At 45.7% G+C, this 22,936-nt stretch overlaps 5 protein-coding genes across 5 annotated transcripts; 4 read left to right on the top strand and 1 right to left on the bottom strand.

The window, feature by feature from the left end:
* Window positions 1–7,550: 7,550 nt before the first annotated feature.
* C8R40DRAFT_1134715 (uncharacterized protein) lies at window positions 7,551–9,059 on the top strand (the record flags this gene model as incomplete). The annotated part of the gene is made up of 6 exons (XM_046229319.1): window positions 7,551–7,584; window positions 7,636–7,742; window positions 7,800–7,948; window positions 8,004–8,365; window positions 8,403–8,575; window positions 8,920–9,059. Coding segments are annotated over 5 exons (825 nt in total), but the record flags the coding sequence as incomplete, so codon positions are not given.
* A 2,715-nt stretch (window positions 9,060–11,774) lies between these two features.
* Window positions 11,775–14,406, top strand: C8R40DRAFT_1177741 (uncharacterized protein; the record flags this gene model as incomplete). Its single annotated transcript, XM_046232725.1, has 7 exons — window positions 11,775–11,907; window positions 11,968–11,978; window positions 12,040–12,189; window positions 12,241–12,483; window positions 13,900–14,010; window positions 14,066–14,283; window positions 14,340–14,406. 7 exons carry the CDS (start codon window positions 11,775–11,777, stop codon window positions 14,404–14,406), a joined length of 933 nt encoding a protein of 310 aa, XP_046079575.1.
* A 2,979-nt stretch (window positions 14,407–17,385) lies between these two features.
* C8R40DRAFT_1177740 (uncharacterized protein) lies at window positions 17,386–18,048 on the top strand (the record flags this gene model as incomplete). The annotated part of the gene is made up of 1 exon (XM_046232724.1): window positions 17,386–18,048. The coding sequence occupies one exon, from the start codon at window positions 17,386–17,388 to the stop codon at window positions 18,046–18,048; it is 663 nt and encodes a 220-aa protein (XP_046079574.1).
* A 2,377-nt stretch (window positions 18,049–20,425) lies between these two features.
* On the top strand, window positions 20,426–20,901 carry C8R40DRAFT_1018407 (uncharacterized protein; the record flags this gene model as incomplete). Its single annotated transcript, XM_046222965.1, has 2 exons — window positions 20,426–20,722; window positions 20,779–20,901. Coding segments are annotated over 2 exons (420 nt in total), but the record flags the coding sequence as incomplete, so codon positions are not given.
* Window positions 20,902–21,195: 294 nt separating this feature from the next.
* On the bottom strand, window positions 21,196–22,694 carry C8R40DRAFT_1177738 (uncharacterized protein; the record flags this gene model as incomplete). The annotated part of the gene is made up of 9 exons (XM_046232723.1): window positions 21,196–21,306; window positions 21,358–21,570; window positions 21,625–21,744; window positions 21,802–21,861; window positions 21,914–21,997; window positions 22,050–22,160; window positions 22,219–22,332; window positions 22,411–22,596; window positions 22,644–22,694. The coding sequence occupies 9 exons, from the start codon at window positions 22,692–22,694 to the stop codon at window positions 21,196–21,198; spliced, it is 1,050 nt and encodes a 349-aa protein (XP_046079572.1).
* Window positions 22,695–22,936: the final 242 nt, after the last annotated feature.

Genomic DNA, 22,936 nt, shown 5'->3' with positions numbered 1-22,936 from the left:
ATCCACAGCTGGAATACCGCTGCGTTGGCCCACTGGGATATTGAACAGGGGAAGATAGCCGTAGGTTAGCTCAAACGGGGACATGCCTAGCGCAGAATGAGTCCATGAGTTAATCACAAACTCCGCCATGGGAAGGTGCTCTGCCCAGTCATCTTGTCGTTGTCCTACATAGAGGCAGATGTATTTCTCTACTTCCTGATTTGCTCGTTCGGTTTGGCCATTAGACTGAGGACGGTATCCGGAGGTTAGATCTGATTTAATTCCTAGCCTAGCGAGAAGGGATCGCATGAGTTTAGCTGCAAACTGGGGTCCACGGTCGGATTTAAAGTGAAGAGGAAGACCATGGAGACGGAAGATTTCTCGGTAGTAAATATCGGCAACGCCTTCAGCTGTGATGGAGCTGGTGCAAGGAATAGCGTGAATTTGTTTTCCATACAGGTCTGTGCAAACCAAGACAGCATCGTAGCCTTGGGAGTTAGGTAGCTGTGTTATCAGGTCAACCCCTACCTCTTCCCATAGACCGGATGGTACATCTAATGGTTGAGTTACGGCCCATGGGTGTCGCTGGATCTTCTTACAGGCACAAACCTCGCATCCCTCAACGTATTTTTCCACAAAAGAGCGCAACGTAGGCCACCAGAAATGGGTACTGACCAAGTCGAGTGTCCCGTGTAGTCCGGGGTGTCCTGCAGTTGGATGGTCGTGGCATTGACGGAGTACCTCAGTGCGTAGGTCGTCGTTTGCTGGTACGTATACTCGACCTCGGTAGTAGACCAACCCATTGTCTTCTTCCCATTCGGCTATCCCATTGGCCAAGCGCTGTAGTCCGTGCTCTTTGACTGTTTTGAGACCCTCCAATACCTGTGCCTCCCGTTCTGAGGCTTTCCGGATACGATCCTCTAAGGGGTTCTGTAGGATCGAAGCTGCAATTTGTACGAAGTGGCCAGGTTTAAGGACTGTCTGTTGTCGGTTATCATCGCTGTCCGATACATGATGAACTGCCATGCGGGAGAGAGCATCAGCTTGGGTGTTTACTCTGCCAGGGCGGTGGATCATATGAAAGTCAAACCGTGACAGATAGAGGGCCCATCGGGCTTGTCGGCGGGTGAGGTCTTGTGCAGTGCGCCAGAATTCGAGGTTCGAATGGTCCGTAATGATGTCGAATGGTTGAGGGAGTCCTTCTAGAAAGTTCCTCCAATCCTTCAGTGCTTCAATGATAGCAAGCATTTCTCGATCGTAGATTTCGTAGTTCCGTTCCGCTGGCTGCATGGATGCCGATCTGAAGGCTACCGGATGCCATTGGCCATCGTCCTGCTTCTGCATAAGGGCGCCTCCCGTGGCAAAGCCTGATGCGTCTACCTCGATTCGAGTAGGCCTGTCTGGTGTCCATAGAGCAAGGATCGGTGCGGAGATGAAGGCTTCTCGAAGGGTATCAAATGCTTTCTGTCGAGTGTCGGTCCAGGTAAAGCTGGTGTCTTTCTTCGTCAGGTCGTTCAGAGGTCGTGCTATTTTGGCAAAATTCCGGATAAAGCGTCGGTAGAAGTTTGCAAATCCCAAGAACCCTCGTAGTTCCCGAAGGTTAGTAGGGACTGGCCAGTCACGAACAGCCGCTACTTTTACCAGATCCATTCTCACCTCCCCTTCTGAGATGATGAGTCCGAGGTATTCAATCTGTTGTTGTTCAAATTCGCATTTTTCGGGTCGTAGGTAGAGGTCGTGCTTTTCTAACCAGGTTAATACTTCCCGTACCATTCGTCGGTGTTCCTCGAGATCGTTACTGAAGATAAGGATGTCATCTAGGTAGACTGCCACCTTGCCGGCTGCAATGAGATCAGCAAATATAGCATTCATAAGTGCTTGGAACGTGGCAGGGGAATTTGTGAGACCAAAGAACATGACCTTAGGCTCGAACAAGCCTCGGGTTGTTGCGAACGCGCCTTTCCATTCATGCCCCTTCTTAATCTGTATGTTATTGTAACCCCAGCGGACATCAAACTTCGTGAAGTATCTTGCTCCCTGAAGTCGGCTAATGATGTCAGCAACTAATGAGAGAGGGTATCGGTTCTTCACAGTGTACTCGTTCAGTTTCCGGTAGTCTTGTACAAAACGGAGTTTCCCATCCTTCTTCTTTACGAAGAAGACCGGTGATGAGATTGGTGATTTTGAGGGGACGATATAGCCTTTCCGTAGGTTTTCTTCTAGGAAACGATCCAACTCCTCCTGCTCGTTTAGGGACATGGGATAAATCTTGGTACGCATGGTTGCCGGTGCTCCAGGTACGAGATCAATTGCATGGTCCCAAGGTTGGTGGGCAGGTAATCGTTCGGAGGCGGATTCTGAGAAAACCTTCTTGAAATCGTGGTACTGCTCAGGGACCATTTCTTCGAAGGTTTTACTGGGTTTGTCTCGGTTGGCTTCCTCTGCTAGCTGCTGGGAGTAAGTGAATCCTGCGGCGCACCAGACTTCCTCCATCTGTTCCTCTAGAATTCCTGCTTTTACCCATGCCCGGCGAGTTTTATGATTGGCTCGAATTCGGTGTATTGGTGGTTCTTCCACCGCTGCTGATTCACTCTGTTCAAGGGTCGCTTCTAGTGGCACCTCAATGTGGGGGTTTTCTGCGGGAGGTTCCAGTTCCGGGAGTTCGAGGATCGGGGTTTCTGTGTGAGTGGCGGCTAGATGAGAGTACAAGATCTCCTCGTCTGGGACTTCTTCTATCGTTACTCGAGGAGGCTTTACTGAAAGTCGTCCTTTCTCCCAGTCAATCTCCGGATTTACCTTCCGTAGCCAGGGAAGTCCAAAGATGATGTCTTCACCTCCTAGGTTGGTGATCAGAAAGTCCATCCATCGCTCTTGATTATCCACTGTGAATGCTAGACGTGCAAAATGGGTTATCCGTCCAGCTCGGTTAGGTGTTCCATCGATATTAAAAACGTCGATCGGTTTATGGAGGGGTGCACATCTTACATGGTTCCGGGTGACAAAGTCTTGGTTTAAAAACAGGGCGGTAGCTCCACAGTCTACCATGGCTGCAGTTGTTATACTGTGATTCCTTCCTCTTAGTCTCGCATGAATTTGGAAATGTGGGGAAGTAGAGTTTAATTCCCGGATCGACGATATTGTACATGATGGGTGCGAGTCATACGAGGAAGTAGCGAACATAACAAACTGATTACGGGGTACTCTCGGTGCAGCCGAAGCGGGTACCCTCTTTAAAAACCCTGTTGAAAGCCAGAGGACGAGGAGGACATAGCGTTAGCACGATCAAGTAATTCCCTTATTTGACCAATCTGATTGGAAAAGTCCTGGTTAGGGGGGCTCGGAGTAGCAGCTACGGGTGCAGGAGCAGATGTTGGGGTCGAGGACGCGATTTGGACGGATTCGTTTGGGAATAGGGAGAATGGCGCGGGTCCCGTAGCGGATATCTGTTGGCGTCGAGGTTGCTGGCGTCGGCCTCGGTCTCGTCCGAGTCCCATGAATTTGTCTTGGCAGACTGCTTCCAGATGTCCTCGACGTCCACAGTAGCGGCAGGTGGTTTCTCGGTGTGGGCAGTTTTGCTTGACATGACCTTGGGCACTGCAGCCGAAGCATCGTCCTCTCATGCGAGCTAGGAATGCTTCCCTAGTATTCCCATTACTGGTGTGGGTTGCATCAATGTCCATAGCGTGGGGGTCAGCAGGGGTAGTATGAGCGGTATGCGTGGGAGGGTATCCAGAGTTCCGGCCAGTCATGGTGGGATCGTGCAGGTAGACATCCACCGATATGGCCCGTTTGATTGCCTCCTTCAGAGTCGGAGCAATTCCTTGGGCAATGTTTACGGTGATGAGGTGTTGTCGGATCTCTGGGAGTAATGCAGTGAAGAAACGTTCCCGCAAGTCAATATCAGACATTTCAGTCCGATCTCCGATATCCTTGAACTTCTGAGCGAATTCCGCAACTGTCTGTCCTTTACTTTGCCTGAGATTCTTGATCTCGCTACGGGCTTCCATACCTGGGTCCATTGGTTCAAACCGTTGGCTAAATTCCTTCAGAAACGCCTCCCAATTTCCTCCGAAAGGGGGATTTTCCGCATTGAAATGTAGCAGATGGGGAGTTGCCCAATCTCCGGCACTTTCTGTGAAGAATCCCAAGGCGGACTTGATGAGTTTTACTTGGCTTTTGTCGAGATCCGGTTGTTCTGACGCCCAATTCTGGAACTGAGCCATGAAGCGACGGGCTTCAGCGCCATCTTTACCCTTGAAAACCTCGGGTTTGTTCATGCTTGACTTAGAGGATGAGTGTTCCTCCATAGCTGTAGCAAGGTTAGCTACTTGTCTGATGAGCTGAGCCATGAGATCCTCCGCAGAGGTGTTTGGGGCAGGCGGGATAGGAGTCGACATGATGGGAGTAGGCAATCGAGGCTGGGGAATCGGCAGGAAGGTTATATTGCTCACAGTGAGTGGCTCTCGGATTGAGTTCGAAAGGGCATTGGGGCAAGGTTGAGACTGGCAATCGCGCCAAGTATCGTCGTTGTTATGGGCGTGAGCTTGGTCTCTGGGGTCAAGTGCGTGTGGGAGTGCGGAGCAGTCTATACTGGCAACAGGTGTTTCAGAGTCGGGCGGAACTGGGGAAGACGTGGTGTCTATAGACCCTGCAAGGACAACCTTATTGGTAGGCTGTCAGTGCAGTAATGGATCTTGACCTAATGTCACGAAGCGGCAGAGGCGGAGTGACTAACGGAGCGGGAAAGCGGAGCGACTAAGCAGAACGGTGAGGCGGAGCAACTGGACAAGGCAACAAGGCGGAGCGACTAAGCAGAACGGCGGCAGGCTGGTCCCAAATAATGACAGAGATATATTGAGTATCGTAGTCATAGGTAATAATAAGTAAGCACATACCTGGTCCCAGATAATGACAGAGAGGTCAAGATAAGGGACCAGGCTGTGGAGGGTTGGCTATATATACATAATCCGGTTTGCGAGAAACAACGATGTAATACTGTACAGTTTAGGAACAAGGAAGGTGGCGGAAGCCAATAGAAGGAGAAGATGGGTCAGGTGGATCAGTAATCGATGGGGGTTTGACAGTGATGGGATGATGTATCGTACAAGTAAAGGCGTCGAGACGGTGAGAAAAGGAAAATGATAGGGGCTGCGTACTTTATGACACGCGGGATACTTACCATGTCTTGGCCGCTCTCTTGATCTTGGTCGAAGATGGGTTGAGAAGACACTGCACGTCTTTTCCTTTTGGAAGGTGGTTGCTAACAAATTTCTATATACTGCGTCCGATACATTCACTGGTAACATTACACACCTGTAGTGACACGGTGCTTCCAAATTGTGCGGCCGTTGGGGTGGCATCAGGATCGGCCATCGTGGTGTCTGAGTTGCCTGGCATTTGGGGAGGGTGTGAGGTGGGGTGAGTTGGCGCAGGAGGGTTTGGTGTGGGAGGGTTTGGATTAAGAGGGTTTGAGGTAGGAGGGTCTGGAGTCAGAGGGTTTGAAGTAGGAGGGTTTGGAGTAGGAGGCTGCCCTGTTGTCCATTGTATCGTCGAAGCACTTTGTGAAACTCGCACTGTGAACGGACTTTGCGGGATCTGTACTGTGAATAACGGCTCCTGAGACGTAGATTGCGAAGGAGTGTGCGTCAAAATCTGGGATGGAGTCTGCGATGCATCCTGAGATGCTGTGCTCGGGCCAGGTTCCATATTCTCATCCATAGATTGGATGTCCATAGCGGAAGATTCGGAGTCGCTGGTATCTTCAGCATTGCCACTCTTCACAGTGTTGCCACTAACAACAGGAAGCAGCATTTTGTGAGCAACAAAGGGATCCTCAGACCTGGTTCAAATAATGGTGTAATCTTATTGGAGGATCAGTTGGAATTCATTTAACTGACGCGTATGTCGCCACATCGATGAAGGTGTACATAGTGCTGTTATCAATCAGCACGAGGTGTCAGTATGAAAGACAATTATATTTGGTTTCTAAAGAGGTCACATACGTAGACTTGAGTCAAGTTTATTTCTACGCAATATCTAAACAGGCGCTATTTAGAGCGAAAACAGTTACTTGCTAGAAGTATTACTTCTGCATGGCAGAAATCGAACGATTGTCTCAATCTGCATAGTCTAAAGAAGTTCTGAGTGGACGAACAACAGCAAACACACAGTGAAACCTACTTCATGCAATAGGGTTTTCAAGATCTCGGTGATCTTAGAAGTCTGAACAAACATAGGGGGGAAAAGAAAAGAAAATTGTTGTATCTTGAGAAGTGGGTCACAATCAATCATAGAAAAATTGAAGGAATTTTCAAATGTACCTGCTCTTCCAGAGATATAGCACCTGGCCTACCACTGCAAGCTATAGCCTTGACCCACGCAAGGGTGATCTGCTGGTCCACTCCGCAGAATTGCTCGTATAAACCATCAAACACATTGCCAAGAAGCTCACAAGTCGTGAGCAGACTCGAAAGAAATATCTTGATATTGCCTATAGTAGTGCTGGGTATTGAACCAGGTGGTATAATACAGGATGGTATAATACATGTATTATACCATATTATACCTTTGCTACCATGAGGCCTAGAAATCTGATGTATTATATGTATTAAAACCCTTGAGCTTTACTGTGAGTTGCTACAATATCTTGTGCATTATAGTACTTCTGTAGTGAATAGATTATTTACCTATAAATCTTGTTGTCACTTATAGAGGTGCAAGGCCAAAGCGATCCGATGATATCTGTATCTGATTTGCCTGCCTGAGATTTTTGCTTTTTTTGTCGCATCGTGTCGCGTCGATCTGCCTCATCACCTGTAATGCTTACAGATGAAGACTATCAGATGCTCCTGGAGGCTTCTGTCTCCTTCTTGGAGAGGAAAGACTTTGGAATAGTAGAGCTTGAGGAAGTTATGGATCAAGTATTTGGCCAAAATAGAGGAGGGGAGGATGGTAAGTACTCCTCCATAAATCATAGTTTATGCCAGATATTCATGTCTTTCACAGACTAAAGAGTTACAAAAGTATATCATTCATGGCTCTGATCATTTCAAATTTCAACTTCAGCTTCACAATGCAAATTTGCTACTACAACCTATTGCACGCGGCCTACTGACTCTCGAAGGACAGAACACAATGTGCTCCGATGTCTTCTTTGTCTTCATTGGCATTGCGATTGGTTTCACCCATGTGTTTCAAGATCTAAGTAAGTCATGAACAAATCTATTGCTTTGTATATAACCAAATTGTGTACTGCAGCTAGTGATGTTTATTGTCATCGCGCTGAGACTTTTGCTGTTTTTGACCGCCGTTTTGATATATTCCTCAATGACTGTACAAAAGATATGTTTATCCTTGCTTATCTGCTTGACCCCAGTGTGTATTTTTACCTATGGAGGACAAGCAGAAACTAACTTTCTAAAGTGTACTACCCAGATGGAGCTCTACGCCTTGAACTCCCTCCCCGATCTGAATTCAGGCAGAGCTCCTGTACACCTCTAGTCTGGCGCTTAATCGGATCGGCTCTTCAAATGCTTCAAAATGAACAAAAAAGAGAGTGATTGGGCACCGAGGAAGATGGGCACACGATGGTAAAAGAGCTCACTGGTGAGAAACTCTGGATTCTATGACAACCGTTTCTGAGTTATTCTTTTGCAGCATATCTGTATCGCGAATCCCCCTTTGATATCCCTGTGAAGGATGCAAGTAAGCGGCTTGAATGGTGGAATCACATATCAAAAGACAGTGGTGCTTGTCAGGTTTCGGTGCGGGTTTCTTGCTAACTTATTGCATCCTCGCTTATATGTATTCTACTGCTTCAGAAACTTGGTATCAAACTTTTTAGTGTGTCACCATCCGAGATGTGCGATGAGCGAGGCGCCTCCAAGTTGTCAGGCCTTGATACTGCGAAGCGAAATGGCTTGACTGGTCAGAACTTAATTTGGATGGCTCAGCTTCAACAATATTGGCGGTATGGATTTTCAGATCCGAAATATACACACACGGCAAGACTTGACCTGGACCAGCCTTCCACTTCCAGCTCTGACTTTGAACGATCTTCTGAACCCAGCCGGTCCAGAGATAGACAAGGAAAACCTTAGCTTCAACATATCTGATCCATATGGGGCTACAGCACTTGAAGATGGGGAAAACGAAGACGACGAAGAGATGGATGATACGGGTGTCATTCCTATCATTACTCGAGCCAGCATTGACTGCCTCAAAATCAAGTCGCTTGTCAATTTGTCCTGTGGCAAACTGCTTGAGTGCTACGATCCGCCATCGCAGATGAAGAATGTTCCGAAGGAGAAGCCATCGAACACTCAATCACAACAAGCATCAAAAAAATGGAGTGCGAAGGACTCCGAGTGGTCTCTTGACAGTGTCTGTGTTAAGATCATGTACACTGTGAAACCGTGCCAAAGCCACAAGGTGTCTAAGTGCGGAAGACGAATGGGACAGTAGTGAAGTTATTAACAACACCGCCGTTACGCTGTTAGTCCCCGGAGATCAAGAGTATAAGAGGGAGGAGCTAAGTAGCAGCCAAGTCAGAGCGGCGGTATCGCCGGTGACGAGGAGCGGGCCAAAGAACTTATAAGTCCAAAGGCTGTAGAGAGAGTACTTCAAGGCGTTGAGCCTGAAGACTTAGAGAGGAGCTAAGTTGAGAAGGGAGATCTAAGTTGATAATTAAACTGAGGAACTACAGTAGCGTACAGGCAGTATTTATATCTACGGAACGGCGCAGCGGTGCAGAGCGCCAGACTAACTACTAGGAGCTATACGAGTAGTACCTGCAGGGTAGAGTAAAAAGACAATAAGGAGAGACTAGAACGAAAGGGTATGTGTAGCGAGAAAGAACAATAAGAAGAGATTACAATAAAGAGTGGATCTTCGGGGTACCGAGCGGCGGAATGGAGGCCCGAGGCATGGACTTGACAGTCTGGTAGATATTTAGTTGTTCAATACTTATAATACCTATGATACAAGATATAATACGTGTATTATACGGTATTATACCTAGAAAAAAAATCGCCTGCGGCGCTTACATAATACTGGTATAATACATATAATACGAGTGATACTTATCATACCACAAGCTCAATTCTTGATACCGTATCATACCAGACAGAATTTTATGATACCCAGCACTAGCCTATAGGTTGTTTGACGCGAGTGATCTAATCAACGGAGGTTTAAGTGGAGCTGTCTCATCCTCGTCGAATGCCACACGTACCTTGGTCGATAGCTCTCTGACCAAAGTCTTGAGTTTCACGATTTCCGTATAGAAGCAGGCGAGAGACTTTGGTTGTTCTTGGTGCGTCAAAGATCAAGCACACTTAGTACATGTAGCAGTCAATTGGATGTGCGAACATACCTCAACAAATTTATAGCTATCGGGACCTGGGTGGCATTGAGAGAAGACACGCTCGTGCTCGTGGACTGCTGTTTGTAGCATCTTCATCAAACTTTGGAATTCTTCATTGAGTGAACGCCAGATATTGATAGATCTACCGGTTGGATAAAGGGTGTGGCGAGTGTCCATGAAGACTGTGAAATTGAAGGGACTGGGAAGAATACGGCTCTATCCGAATGATCCAAGTCAGTTTTTATAGCAGGCAAGACCGTGTGGTAGGCACGTCAGACATACAAACAATAGGAACTTTAAGGCGAGACAAAGCAACCTATCGCGAACATGACATTCTAATGTAGCCTCAAAGGATCTTTGTCGTCCATTGGATATCTACGTCTGGTTTGGAACCGGACTAGACAGTCAAGAGCAGAGTAGTGAACAAGTCACAAGTCACATGCAGTCAATAAGAAATAAATCACACTTCGAACTCTTCATCAATCTAATACCACCGTACCACTACTCCACAGAGTCAAACTCTGTTGGTAGTTCGCTTTTCACTTTATAAGATTGTTTGACATTGCACCAACAATCATCCATGGAACTCATCATCGTTATTGATCCCTTTATTCCCAATCAGGCTAAACGTTTGACTTGGAATCCGGATTGAGAACATTGGCCATGAAGGGGTTCAAACAGAAGAGCTATTAGGCTATATCACGTTGTTGGTCAGGGTGAAGTGATCTGCCGCACCTTTTTCCAAAGACCGTTGATGTCTCTCCCATAGGTGCGCACCGTATTGGACGAGGCGGCTGAAATTGCTCAATTTGTGCGACAAATCACCCTCGCCACAAGTGAAATAGAACAGCTTCGTGCTGAGATAGCAAGCTTGGTGCAACAAATCTAGCAGTTCAACAAGGTATGAAAATATTTTGCTGGGTGTATTTTTTTAATGTCTCTGTCAGAATCTTCCAGATCTTTGACCGTTGGAAGAGCTGAAGACTCTCCATTCTATAATTTCTGTTTTAATAGACGAAAAGAGGGAAGATGTACAGGAGCTAGAGAAGCAGCTGCTGTATTTACAAGCTTCACAGTGCTCTCACACCTGACCAGTCAGCTGCATCCTTTCTTCCCAAGGCGCTGTATTCATTTCTTTTCCACTAACCGCAGCGCCTCACACATATTTTAATTGGATATCGTCTATGTACCAAGAATCATTGAATATACACCTGTTTGTATTGGTCCCGCATCAGGAACTGCAATGAATCGTTGCAGTTTATATCATTATATACGGTCATAGTGTTTTCTTTAGATGCCCTTGGACAGAGGGACAGTGCGTTCCCTGCCAGTGTCCTAGCCAAACTTCAATAATATTTATATTGTTCGCATCAGTCGAGACGTCGGTACTAACCACTTGCTCGTGTCAAGCCTCGTGTCAGATATGTGAGCTGGATTTTCCCTGACTTCTGCAACAGAACGGCCACTGAAGATTTATGAAAACTTCCTATACTCAGCTGGGCACGATAGAGGCCCCTACAGACTGTGTACATGCATTGGCATTTTCACCAGATAGCTGTTATTTGGCGAGTGCCAGCAATGATAATATGATACGCGTCTACAACGTAAAACATGGATTTGCGACGACCTGGGAAGAAAAAGGTGATTGTCCTTTCACCGCTGTCACATGGAGGGACAATGCTCTCTTTGTCGGTAGCATGGATGGCGGTGTGATTTGTTTTTACCCAACCATAATATGTGACATGTTCTTGCTCCGATAAATGTTTCTGAAAACAAAACTAGGGGTACCGGTGGATTCATCGACGGAAAAGTGAAGTCATCTACAAGACTGACGCCATAATCCAAACCATGGTATTTAACCAGTGTGGCGACTAACTCCTTGTTTGTTCAGGCGCTGATGTGCTCTTCTTTAAGAAGAGTATGTGCAATTGTTGGCTTTGTAAGAGATATCATCCAAGCTAACTTGAATTTACAGGTTCAGGGAAATGGAAATACCATGATTGCCTCCCTCGCCCCACCCCATTCGGAAAGCCCAGTGAAGGTGATACCTATCCAATCATGGCAACAGGGTTGCATTTTCTCGAACATGGAAAGGAATGCCTCATAGGATACTTGTACAATGGTTTTAGGTGAGCGAAATCTTCTGAAATAACTATGAATCTTATATTTCTCCACACTTGGCTTTAGGAAATTCAATCTTGAAACATGGGAGAGCACCTTGTATTTTGGGCCAGATGACTCATATGAATTGGAGGAGCCGAGAAGGTATTTTGGAAGAATATATGTCTCACATACAAAGAATCGAGCCGTGGTTGTCTGACCCATTTTTAGCACTGCTTTGGCTCAATCCCCCGACTCAAAATTGGTTGTCGCAACGGATACTCGCATAGGGCTCACCTGATTCAAAGTCATACCCGCAAGGCTCAAGAAAATGAGTAGCCCTCATCAGACTCAGGATCTTTCGTCCAATGTTCCCCCAGTAGTCATGGGTACGACTAAGGGTTGTGCTTTGATCTTAGAGGTGAAGCGTGCCGAAAAATTACAAGCTTTGAAGCACGGAAATGGTAAATTCTAATCTCTCACTGTTCTTTTTTGCTGAGCTACCTCCTCCTTTCGCCATACAGATCAAACCTGGGTAACTTCCTTGGTAGTATATTCTTGTGACGTTGTGCTAGTCCCTGCTGATCTGATAATAGGCCTATATCGATATAGATAGTCGCTATCAAATGATAGCCACTGGTGACGGAAATCGCAAACAGCACACAAGGATCATACTGTGGATTGAGGAGGATAAGAAGGACGTCTCGTTTCAATTTCCCAAGCTCTGGTATATCATGCCAAAACTAGTGAGTTGTTGTTCTCTTAGAACAGAAGTCCCAGTATCAAATGCTTCACAGTTTGTATCTGTCCTCAGAATTGGGCAGGTAGTCCTTCCCGTGATGGGATTAATCTTCGCTTTATCATTGTGGTCATCGCCTTTGTGGTCAGAAGCCACATTGGAGAAGTTTTCAGCGTACTTCTTCAAATCATCTCCTCCTGTGGCACCGTTCCCTTCCCCATCTCCTGTGATAGCTGCTGCTGCATCATCACCTTTCTTGACAAAAGTCACCAAACTGTTCGATGCCTTGGGAGAGTTACTGGTGCGTGTCAATAGTCCTTTATACGGGAGGATCTTTAATGAAAGATTGTCAAGGCATAAGCGAAACTGTGATAACATGGATAGCTGGTTGTAAAATCTGGGAGTTGTCGCGCTTTGCATATCATATTCTATCATATCCTGTACATCTTTCGCATTTATAGGAAACCCTTCAAGATGCACTGTGTGATCTACTGTCACATCCAACGCTAAGCTCATAGTATACTTGACTGTTCGACGGTCAAAGAAGCTGTTTTGCGGGTATGATGGTCATCTCACGTCACGTCGGCAGATGTAGGTAGGTAGGCTGGTAGTAGGCAAATTTGTTTTTTGGACTACCAGCGTAATACGTATACATGAGGCTACCCCACAATGTCCCTTCCTAATACTGCAACTTTGGACAGCGGTATTATGACTAACCCGACCTGTTTGGGCCATCGATAAGATACAGCCAGGATACAGCCGACTTGCATAGTCTCGCTAACATTCACCATTGTTCTCTCGTTGGGGTTAGTACGAAGTCCAGATTGATGCGGTCTCAAGATCTCGATTCTGTTATTGAAATCACAAAGAGTTTCAAGACGAGTCCTACAGAGGAGCATATTTTACAAGAAGTTACAGGTATTTGAATCTACTCATTGAATTAAGCAAGCTTCCTAATAAAGGACGGGAGCAAGAACCAAGTTGCTCGAATAGTGAAAGGGTTCAAAACCAGTCATGCATGAAGAACATACATCATTTCTGACTACCCGGAATATGGGGTGTTCGAGTTTGCCATGTTTGCATATCCCCATGAAACCCAATTCCATACACAAATTATGACCAAAATTTCGTTATTCTCAAATGATCTTTGTCGTTAATTGCATATCCCTAAAACCTGAAGCCAGAGCGTTCTTGACTCGTTAGTCATGAGCTTTGAATGCGGGAAAGAAACACTACGAGGATAAAGAACAAACTCACCTGCTAGAAAACGTCCTAGCATTCTCGGTCAAACCTATGTATCGTTTTCTGTTTCTCGAGGGGTTGTACGGGGTTGTACTTGAATATCCCTGCTTGTCACTGGAGGCCCAAGGTTTTGCGGAATATTTTTGTCAAAATAATTGAGAAAAAAATCCAGAGACTAAAACATCAAAGAGTCGTGTTTAAAGCGTGCTGAGGTCCTTAAGAAATGGTTTGTCAAAACAGATCCCTGTGGCATTTTGAACCTACTCTGCATTTTGTTATGGCTTCATCATCTCAAATTTGATCTCGTTCCAGTTGTTCCTCCAGAAATGGAACACCCGTAGCAAGAAGACGTCTTTCTCCTAGTCACACCATTCTTATCCCCCTGTTCAACAGAGGTGTTATGCCCCAACAGGAACTCGATAAGGTAAGAATATTCGTATATTTTATCAGGAATGATATTAAATTGCTTCTGCAGGTAGAAGGGTCAACGACAGGTCTCTACTTTGGAATGGATCGTGCAATAACAAAAATCAAAAAGTTCCCATCCACTCTTTCGAGCCGCCACAAGCACCAACAATACATCAATGTACGGGAGGGGTTTTCGGCAGAATCAATGGTAGATGACATCTACAAGCTAAAAGTCATTGTCGATCAAAGGCAATACTATGTATGCGGCATACGATCAAAGCTCTCCCAACAATAACGAATCTTTGATAACATACGGCGTGAAGGAGAGATTCAAGGGCGAGATCGCCATATTCTTCTACTCTGTCTATGAGCCAGAGAGGTTCTTAGAGTACGTGCCTAAGTACGGGAATGCGAACGAGAGGGATGAAGCAATCAAACGAGTCCTCACTGTGTAAGTAGAATTCCCAAGTCCACGGAGTCATGCAGATCTTAACACTTCTATCACAGGTTCTCGAGAAACGTTGGAAGTCACATTGAAAAGGGAACTCGTCTGAAGCACATCACTAGGGGTTAGGCGTTTTCTTTCCGCTTTTACCTACGGTGCTCGATCGTGACCTAGGTTTTAACTCATTATCTTTTCACTCACCTATGTGTTAAGATCATGTACACCGTGTAACTGTGCCAGGGCCACAAGGTGTCTAAGTGCAGAAGACGAGTGGGACAGTAGTGAAGTTATTAACAACACCGCCGTTACGCCGTTAGTCCCCGGAGATCAAGAGTATAGAGGGAGGAGCTAAGTAGCAGCCAAGTCGGAGCGGCGGTACCGCTGGTGACGAGGAGCGAACCAAAGAACGTCTAAGTCCTCAGGTTATAGTAGAGAGTACTTCAAGGCGATGAGCCTGAAGGCTTAGAGGAGCACAGAGTTAAGGAGGGAATCTAAGTCGATAATTAAACTGAGGAACTACAGTAGCGTACAGGCAGTATTTATATCTATGGAACGGCGCAGTGGTGCGGAGCGCCAGACTAACTACTAGGAGCTATACGAGTAGTACCTGCAGGGTAGAGTGAAAAACAATAAGGAGAGACTAGAACAAAAGGGTATGTGTAGCGAGAAAGAACAATAAGAAGAGATTACAATAACGATGTAAGACCTGGGTCAAAATAGGTCTTAGGGTAGGTTTTGGTATGTGGAGGTTTATGTTGTAGCATGCTAGGAGCAGGCTGGAGCTCGAAGGGAGCTACGGGAACCGCGACCGAGGACGGGAATGACCTAGTAGTGGCTGGAACGACGGGATGGTGACCCTTGAGGGGTTCCTAGGAGGTCCAGGGAGGTCCCTAAGGCGTAGGGAGGTTAAGGAGGAGTGCGGGACCGTACAATATTGCGTAGTAGGAGTTGTACTCGCTAGAACGTCAATATAGGATCGAGTAGGTCGTATGTGTAGATGGGTCTCGAGGTTGTAAGCTCCCGAGAAGGGATGTGCCAGGGAGGGTAGGTCCCTGGGGGCTAGGCTTGAGGATGGACGTCCTCGAGTGTGGGAGGTGGTAATGGAGAAGCAGTACGTAGTTCGACGTGAGGGGTAGCTTCGACATTACCTAGATCGAGGTCCTGAAGCCTATAGAATAGCTAGGGAGCTTGAGGAGGTTTGGGGAGGTTAGCTCGCCAAGGCGGTAGGCATTGGGGAGCTTTAGTATTGTTCGAGGGAGCTCGGGAACTCACTCGGATTGCTTAGACGTGAAGTAAAAGCGTGTAATGGATCGTATAGACGATCACAGAGACGATAGACAAGAGTTGAGAGAAACAGAGGTAATGAAACAGAGAGTAAAGAGAAATCCGTATGGTTAGCAGGTACAAAGGGACAGGGACTGGACCTATGCAAAAGGGTGTGTGTTCAAAATATACCAAGCTGGGGCTTCAGGACATTGCGGCGTTACTTAAATAGGTACGGGAAGTGAACAAGAGAACATCTGGAGGCATGAGGTAGCTAATCGGAGGGAGGGAGGTAATCGAGATTAATACTTAAAGGGGTTATCGGCTAGAGGGCTTTCGTACGCGTGTCGGGGTGAAGGACGTTTGGGTAGTGGCGTCAGAAATACTTGGGGAGGTGTCTGGTGGTACTTGGGGAGGTGCGGAGGACATACAGGAGGTGGGTAGGACGTATGGCAACATGTGGTGGTTACTGGGACTGGTCTGGTTGTAGCCAGGGCATGACAAACGAGTGGATCTTCGGAGTACCGAGCGGCGGGATGGAGGCCCGAGGCATGGACTTGACACTATGCCCTCATCTACTTAATTTATAGTCCTGTGTTGACCACGTCTCCATGCCTGCTCACCATGCCATCCTTTTTGTTGTATCAACTCTATGCCCACAATTTTTGTTCGTTAGCTTTCCATTAAAATAAAAACATACCTCATGTTATTTATCTTGACCTATCAGCTACATTCATACATTCATTCGACCCTCCTATAGTTTTTTTATTCTTTTCAATCCTCGTTCCTTAGATACTTGATCGTTCTTTACCTACGTCGCTCCTTGATCTAACATCCAGTCATTCTTTGCACGCGTTGATCTTGAGTTCGGTCGAAATCCTGGTCCAGGTGCTAGGATCCTCGAGGTTTATTGTATGTGTATTGTATGTGAGCAGAACCAGTTTATTACCTGGAGCAACTGGGAGAAGACAGTAAACAGGACATCGACATCGAATTAATGGTCGAATAAGCAAGGCAGCACGTGGTGCACATGACTTGACATTAGATTTTGATTCCTGAAAATCTAAAACACTCTATCTATCTATCTATCTGAGTTCTTCGTCAGGCTTCTATCTGGTCAAACTGGGTATGAAGTGCTGAAGGTACCTTCGAATAAATATCCTTATTGCAATATCGTCAGTATCAACTCCTCTTTGCGCTTAACCGGACAACGTTCGAAGTGATGGAGAGTAAGCACCTCCTTTATAATGAATAGCATGTTTGGGTCTTAATGCTATCTGACCATAAGAGGTGACTTGTATGCTTGCGAGGTCTCAGGAAGCTGACCTATCCAGCTTCCATGCGCTGATAGACAACGATGTGTTTACTTGCCTCAGTCGTAGGCCGCACAACTTTCCCATCGTGCCCTCCCGAAAACAAAACCTGATTCCCAGTCCAAATTCAGCCACGCTCCCCGATTTTTATACACCACGCTGGGTGACTTCCTCAATCCCCTTCCTGGGATTCGCTCCCAGCAGCAACCCATTCAAATTCCATTGCTTGAAATGCCTTGACCATGGATTCAGCACCCTACCAATTGAGAAAGACGGCCAGTCAAATTCTTACGCTCTTAGCTCGTCACTATAAGAAGATTGGGACTCGTTAGAGAGAAATATGCGCGCGTTTCAACGTGCCTGTATGAAAATCAACCGGCTAGCGATTCCTGACGATTTCCGCCTCTGGCCACTACCAAACTTCTATGGGTATCATAAATGTTGAAAAACGGAATTAGAGGCGCGTAGAGCAGGAATGCGATCTTGTCAAGCATTCATTCCTTTGATTGCCTGTATCTCATTCTTCGTTCAAATGCTATATCATTTGGAGAACAAATGGGTTAATCTCGTTGCTTTGCACACTCCACCCAATGAGGACGATTCTTTCTTGGGTAAGAGACAGAAGGAGTATGTGGAACTTCGCCGGGGGCCTGTTCCTGCGAAGTGGGAATGGCAAGAGCTACTTCGTAGAGAAACGTCAATCAGCTATGATTGGCTTGCGTATCTTGACCAAATCATGGATATTCCACCAGTCGGTACATTTGTCGATGTGCACAATTCTGGGTGTCTTCCCTGGCTCCCTGTATTCCTCGATTCCAAAATGCCTTTGATGTTATACTGGGGTCAAACTCATGATTGGTCTATTCCAAAATTTTTCAACTTTGTGATCCCCTTTCCTAATCCCGTCACGTTTCCAATTCCCAATACTACCACGATTGACAACCTTTCCGCGACACAAACATCTTATCCACCACCGTTATCAGAAGGCCATTTTTTCAACAGCACAGAGGTATCTACTCATAAGCCTAAATTGTGGTATCCACGTATCACTGGTGGAAGCTTTCCCCATCACAATGAGGACATATTCACATTCATCCAATGCAGAGAAGCTCATAGACTCAAAATTATCATATCAGAGGCGGCATCCGAACGGCAATCTCGCTTACAGCGGGAAGAAAACGCTAGGAGAGATTGACCTCCGGGTCGGACAGGTGCTCGTGTCTATTACTGGGATCTTGTAGAGGGTATCAGGGTGTGGACAGCTGTGGGAAAGAGCAACTATGAGGATATCTGGGAGAGATACAGCCCAAGCCAATGGTGATATGATTCCATTGCTGATGAATGGGAGGTCTGCACGGACCTGGATCCTGACGGTGGTGATTCAGACTCCTTCGGGGATGACTCCGACAATGATTTTTTATCTCTACCCGCTGACACGCCTAAATTTTGGCTAGACGTCTATGCTGTGAATTGTGACATTTTCACATATAGATTTGTATCAAGAGGACTGTAATTGAGACCCAGATTGACAGTCAAAGTCAATACTGAATCAGTCTAATAAGTTGAAGGGACCATATACCCATACTACCACAAGTTGGTTAGTTTACCCATCCCCGATACTACCTTCGGATAACAGTCTACCTGTTTGTCAAGCAGGATTATACCAGATTCGGACTACATCCGAAGGATGACCATTCACGTATGACATACCAAGGGTATTCTTATTGGACCTTACACTGGCAGGAGTTTGGAAGAACTTACTCAAGTGACCATGAGCCGAGGATTGACTCGAAATGACTTTCTAGAACTCAGGAATTATCAAATACTCCTTCTAGAACAAGATCATGCATTAATCTAAAAAGACTGTGATTTAGTCTAATAGACCAATCAAGTTGCATGGTTGAGGAAAATGACTAGAAGAACGATCGAAGTACTGTGAGGCTCCGAAGACATATCAAATGAATGTCAAAGAGTCCTGACATAGAAAATATTGAAGAATGCAATTAAATGAATACTATGCGTAACTCCCTTGATAGAGTATAGGCACAATGGGTGTCTATTGAAAGAGAGAAGCAATTAGTTTGATCCAGATGAATCAGATTGATAGGATTAGAATCGAGGAGAGCTGATTTGCCTCCGGACGAGGTGACAAACAATCAAAGTAAGTGTTGAACAGCAATGACAGCTGAATACCATTCGAGTCATTCTCTAAAAACAATTAAATTAAATGAATATCGAAGTACCTACCTATGTTTGGAGGTATACTAGAATCTTGGAACCATTGTGGACCAAATAAGGACATGTAGATTCAAATTAAATGGTATCTGACCGAGTGTAGAAGTTTCCTTGCGGTTCCGAACGTTTATTGTATTAAATTAATTGTACTGTGCGACTCTATATTCTGTATGTATAAATAGCGATCTGATGTATCTGGAATACAAGTGATTTTGGGACGACGTTGCAGTGCTAATCTGTAAAAAGGAAAGACACACTCCCGCCAGACTGAAACCTCTTCGCTAGCAGCCATTCGGGCCCGGCACTTGTGAGTATAGGAATGTTGTGTTCTGCTCCTTGTGACTGCGAGAAGTATATCCAGTTGTTGGGTATTCTTCGAACTTAGGATCAGTTGTTGGTCTTAAGGGCAAATCACGCTGTGTGGTTGTGCCAGCACATAGTTCTAGCCCTCCGTAGGGGTCTGTGTGTTTTGGTTTTAATTTACTTTGATTCAAACCCCCAATTCTTGATATACCCATATCAATACAATCAAAGCACAAATCGTGCTGAATCTACCTTGATCAAAGGAATATATCAAATCCTTAGAACGATTCAAATTGATTGATTAAAGCTTCTTACTTAGCTCTCAAAGCTTTGCGGAACCTTTGCCAATGCTACCCCTTGCTATTAAATAAATTTGATAGCAGTGAACTTGCATATTGTGTATTAGATTGGTTGGTTGGAGTGCCCATTAGATTCCTTCCTTTCTCTTTCACACAAAAACGAGGCAAGCTCGTTACCGCTCACAATCAAATGCAGAAGTGGGCCATGATGTCGGCCCCGCTTCCTCATATACTTATGTTGCTCATCTCCAACCAACAAAGCACTCGCCCACGGTACCCGTAACTCTCTCAGCGGCCATTGAAGATCTTGCCCACCATTGATTCGGGTTCCTAAAACGACCCATCCAAGACAATAGAGAAGTCGTGGTTCTACCTAGGCTTTGGAAGAAAGTATTGGGCCTGCTTGGATGTGGACGCCCGCCTGTACCTGATGGACCAGACAATCATATCAAGCTACAGATAATCAATCTTGTCATGCAATTGTTAGAAGCAGTAGATCTACGGCATGCACCCCAAGAATATGATTTGGCTATCAGGAATGCTACAGATGATGAGCCATATCTTATTGCATTACACAGCACAGCCACTGTTTTGGAGATAGCTCGTAGAAAGTGGGGTCCAGGAACAGTAGATATCATCAAGTGTTTAATCAAAGAGGGTCTGTCTTTCAATACACTGGTAGCTAGCTATCCTCCTCGAATATGCAAGGTGATCCCACGCCGTCAACCTGCGGTTCTCAGCTTTCGTCCAGCCAGATTTCTTCCCAATTCACAAGATTATCGTGCATATGAGGTTGTTCGTGACGAGTTCTTACGCTCAGCTAGGGGTCGTGCTGCATTGTTAAGTGGGGGCATAGTTGCTCGATTAGCTCGCGAGATTGTCAATGAAGATGATGTCTGTGATGGACCTACTGTACATGCTCTGCAAGAAGGAGAGCATGCACTTTGTGTGTGGGAAGTGGGCCGAGGCCGTGCATTCTGGGATGAACAACTGACAACTGAAGAAATTGATCTCATATGTGGTACATATGAGGTTGCTACAGGTATGTGCTAACCTTTTTCGATGCCTGTCTCTCATTCCTTTGTTAGACTGCAATGCGATCCTGGTGGCCTTGTCCGAACTTTTGGAAAACATGTGGGCTCAACTGTGGATTTTGGTCAAAAGATGCCGAAGATTGGTTTCAAAAGCGACTGACTAAAATTCAAAACTCTACGGAGCCAGTGGTCTTGAGGACTCCTCAAGAATGGCATACACACTTGAAGTTCCAAAGGGCCCACACACTTTTGAACAAGAACGATTTGCTCGCAGTCGAATATCTCAAGAAAGAATGCAACTTGCCGATCTGACGGGGAGATGATTTTGGTATAATCTATTGATTCCTACTGTACATACTGAATATGGTTCTGATCATGATTCATGTTTTCATCAAGAACACTACAATGTGATCATCGCAATTGATTCTTTGCATCAAACTTTACATTGAGTTGAATGAAGATTTACAGCTCCTAATAAGCTACTAACTCTCCGATAATGAGGACCATCTTTATCATGAATGAGACACATGTGAAGGACCCTATAAAGATCTTAGCATCAATTGCAACTTGTGGAATTCCGAACTTTTTTGGCAATGAGTAATGGAAGCATTTGCTCTAGCATGTAACACTCACCTTTTTAGTGACTTTGAGTTGGACTGGCATTGGGGGATGGTAATGGATCAGAATGAACAACACAATACTCAAAGTCAGATTTCCAACAGCAACAGCAAGGGGTTGGCTCCAAAACGTTGCATAGATCTTCTGAAGCACTCTGATGAGGAAGAGCAGGTAAATCAGAGCACCCGCCTTGAACAAAATTCGGGAGAGTTGAAGGTCATCAACTATCTACTCAAATGGAGGTACACATTAGTCCATGGCGCCAATGTATGACATACTCACAACAACATTTTGAAACCATTTTGGGTGTTCTGGGCCTTCCGAAGGATGTCCTGGTCCCTCAGGAAAACGACCCGGATCATCTGCCGGACGACCTGGTCCCTCCGAAGGACTGGCTGAGATCTGAACAGATGGCGACATGAGACTAAATTTGCAGACGGAATTCATGTCTAAGCTCACATTCTTCCCTCGAGTATCGAGGTTGTCCATTGTGTGTCCTGGTAGAGAGCTGGCTAAATTCTATGATGGAAAATCGTCAGACATGCAACATTGATCCAGAAAATGCATGCACCTCCATCGGAGTATCAGTGGTCAACAATGAAGATGCCTTCGTTGGAATCTGATCTTCGATGCCACTCATAATAGGTTCTGTAGTCTTTGCAAGGTAGATGAGCACTTTGTAAGATCCATACAACTCAGACACTCACCATCTGCCCAAATAGAGCTTCAGGGCTCAACAACATGGAAACATTCTCCGTACACTCGGGTATCTGACTATCAATGGCACATGTGGTGGGTTTCGGAGTGCTGGCTGGGTCCTATAAAGGCGAATATATATCATTATGAGGCGCAGATATCGATGCTTCAGAGACTCACCATCTTTCTGAGGATTTGAGTATCAGTGGTTGACGAGATGGACGCACTCGTCGTTAATCCAACTATCAGATCCTCAATATCAGTCATGGTAGGCCTTGGAGTACTGCTTGAGCTCTACGGAAGGTTATGTGTTCAATCAGAACAATTACAGCACCCGATGCACTGTCTGTAGTTGGAAGTCCTGTGAAATACAAGAACATGCTCAGTCAGTGAATCAATTGACACAAAAGCATTCAACTCAACAACATCCAGGATGCTCCGATCTGTGTCACTATATTCACTAGAGCGGCTACTATATTCTATCGCCTCATCCTCACTGTCAATAACCTTGTCGTCGTCCCTCCAAGAGTGCATTGCCAGTGGAAAGTTGGATGCCCGCTGACGGAGAATCAGTTGTGTCGAATTATTGGGGGTATGGGGATTACCGGCGATGGAGCATATACTCCATGATGAGGTGGCTCTTCTTCTGCATCCATGAGTATGTACCAACCTTCACTATTGCGAATGAGAGTTTTTGGTAAGATGTAGTTCATTCAGCCTTGTGTACAGCATACGGGCCATGACTTTAGATGTCATAAGTGACAGAAAATGCAGTGTGCTTGCTCAAAGGTATACAGAGGTCTCAGGTCTGATTCAATGTGACTTCCTGTACGTAGAACGCGAACGACGCGACAGACTTGATCAGGTCAGGTGATAGAGTATGACACCTGACCATCAT

This window comes from Lentinula edodes (genome assembly GCF_021015755.1).
Source record: "Lentinula edodes strain Le(Bin) 0899 ss11 chromosome Unknown C8R40scaffold_69, whole genome shotgun sequence".
Lineage (NCBI taxonomy): Eukaryota > Fungi > Basidiomycota > Agaricomycetes > Agaricales > Omphalotaceae > Lentinula > Lentinula edodes.
Note: the sequence above shows the minus strand (reverse complement) of the source record. Positions and strands in the feature narration are given on the sequence as shown.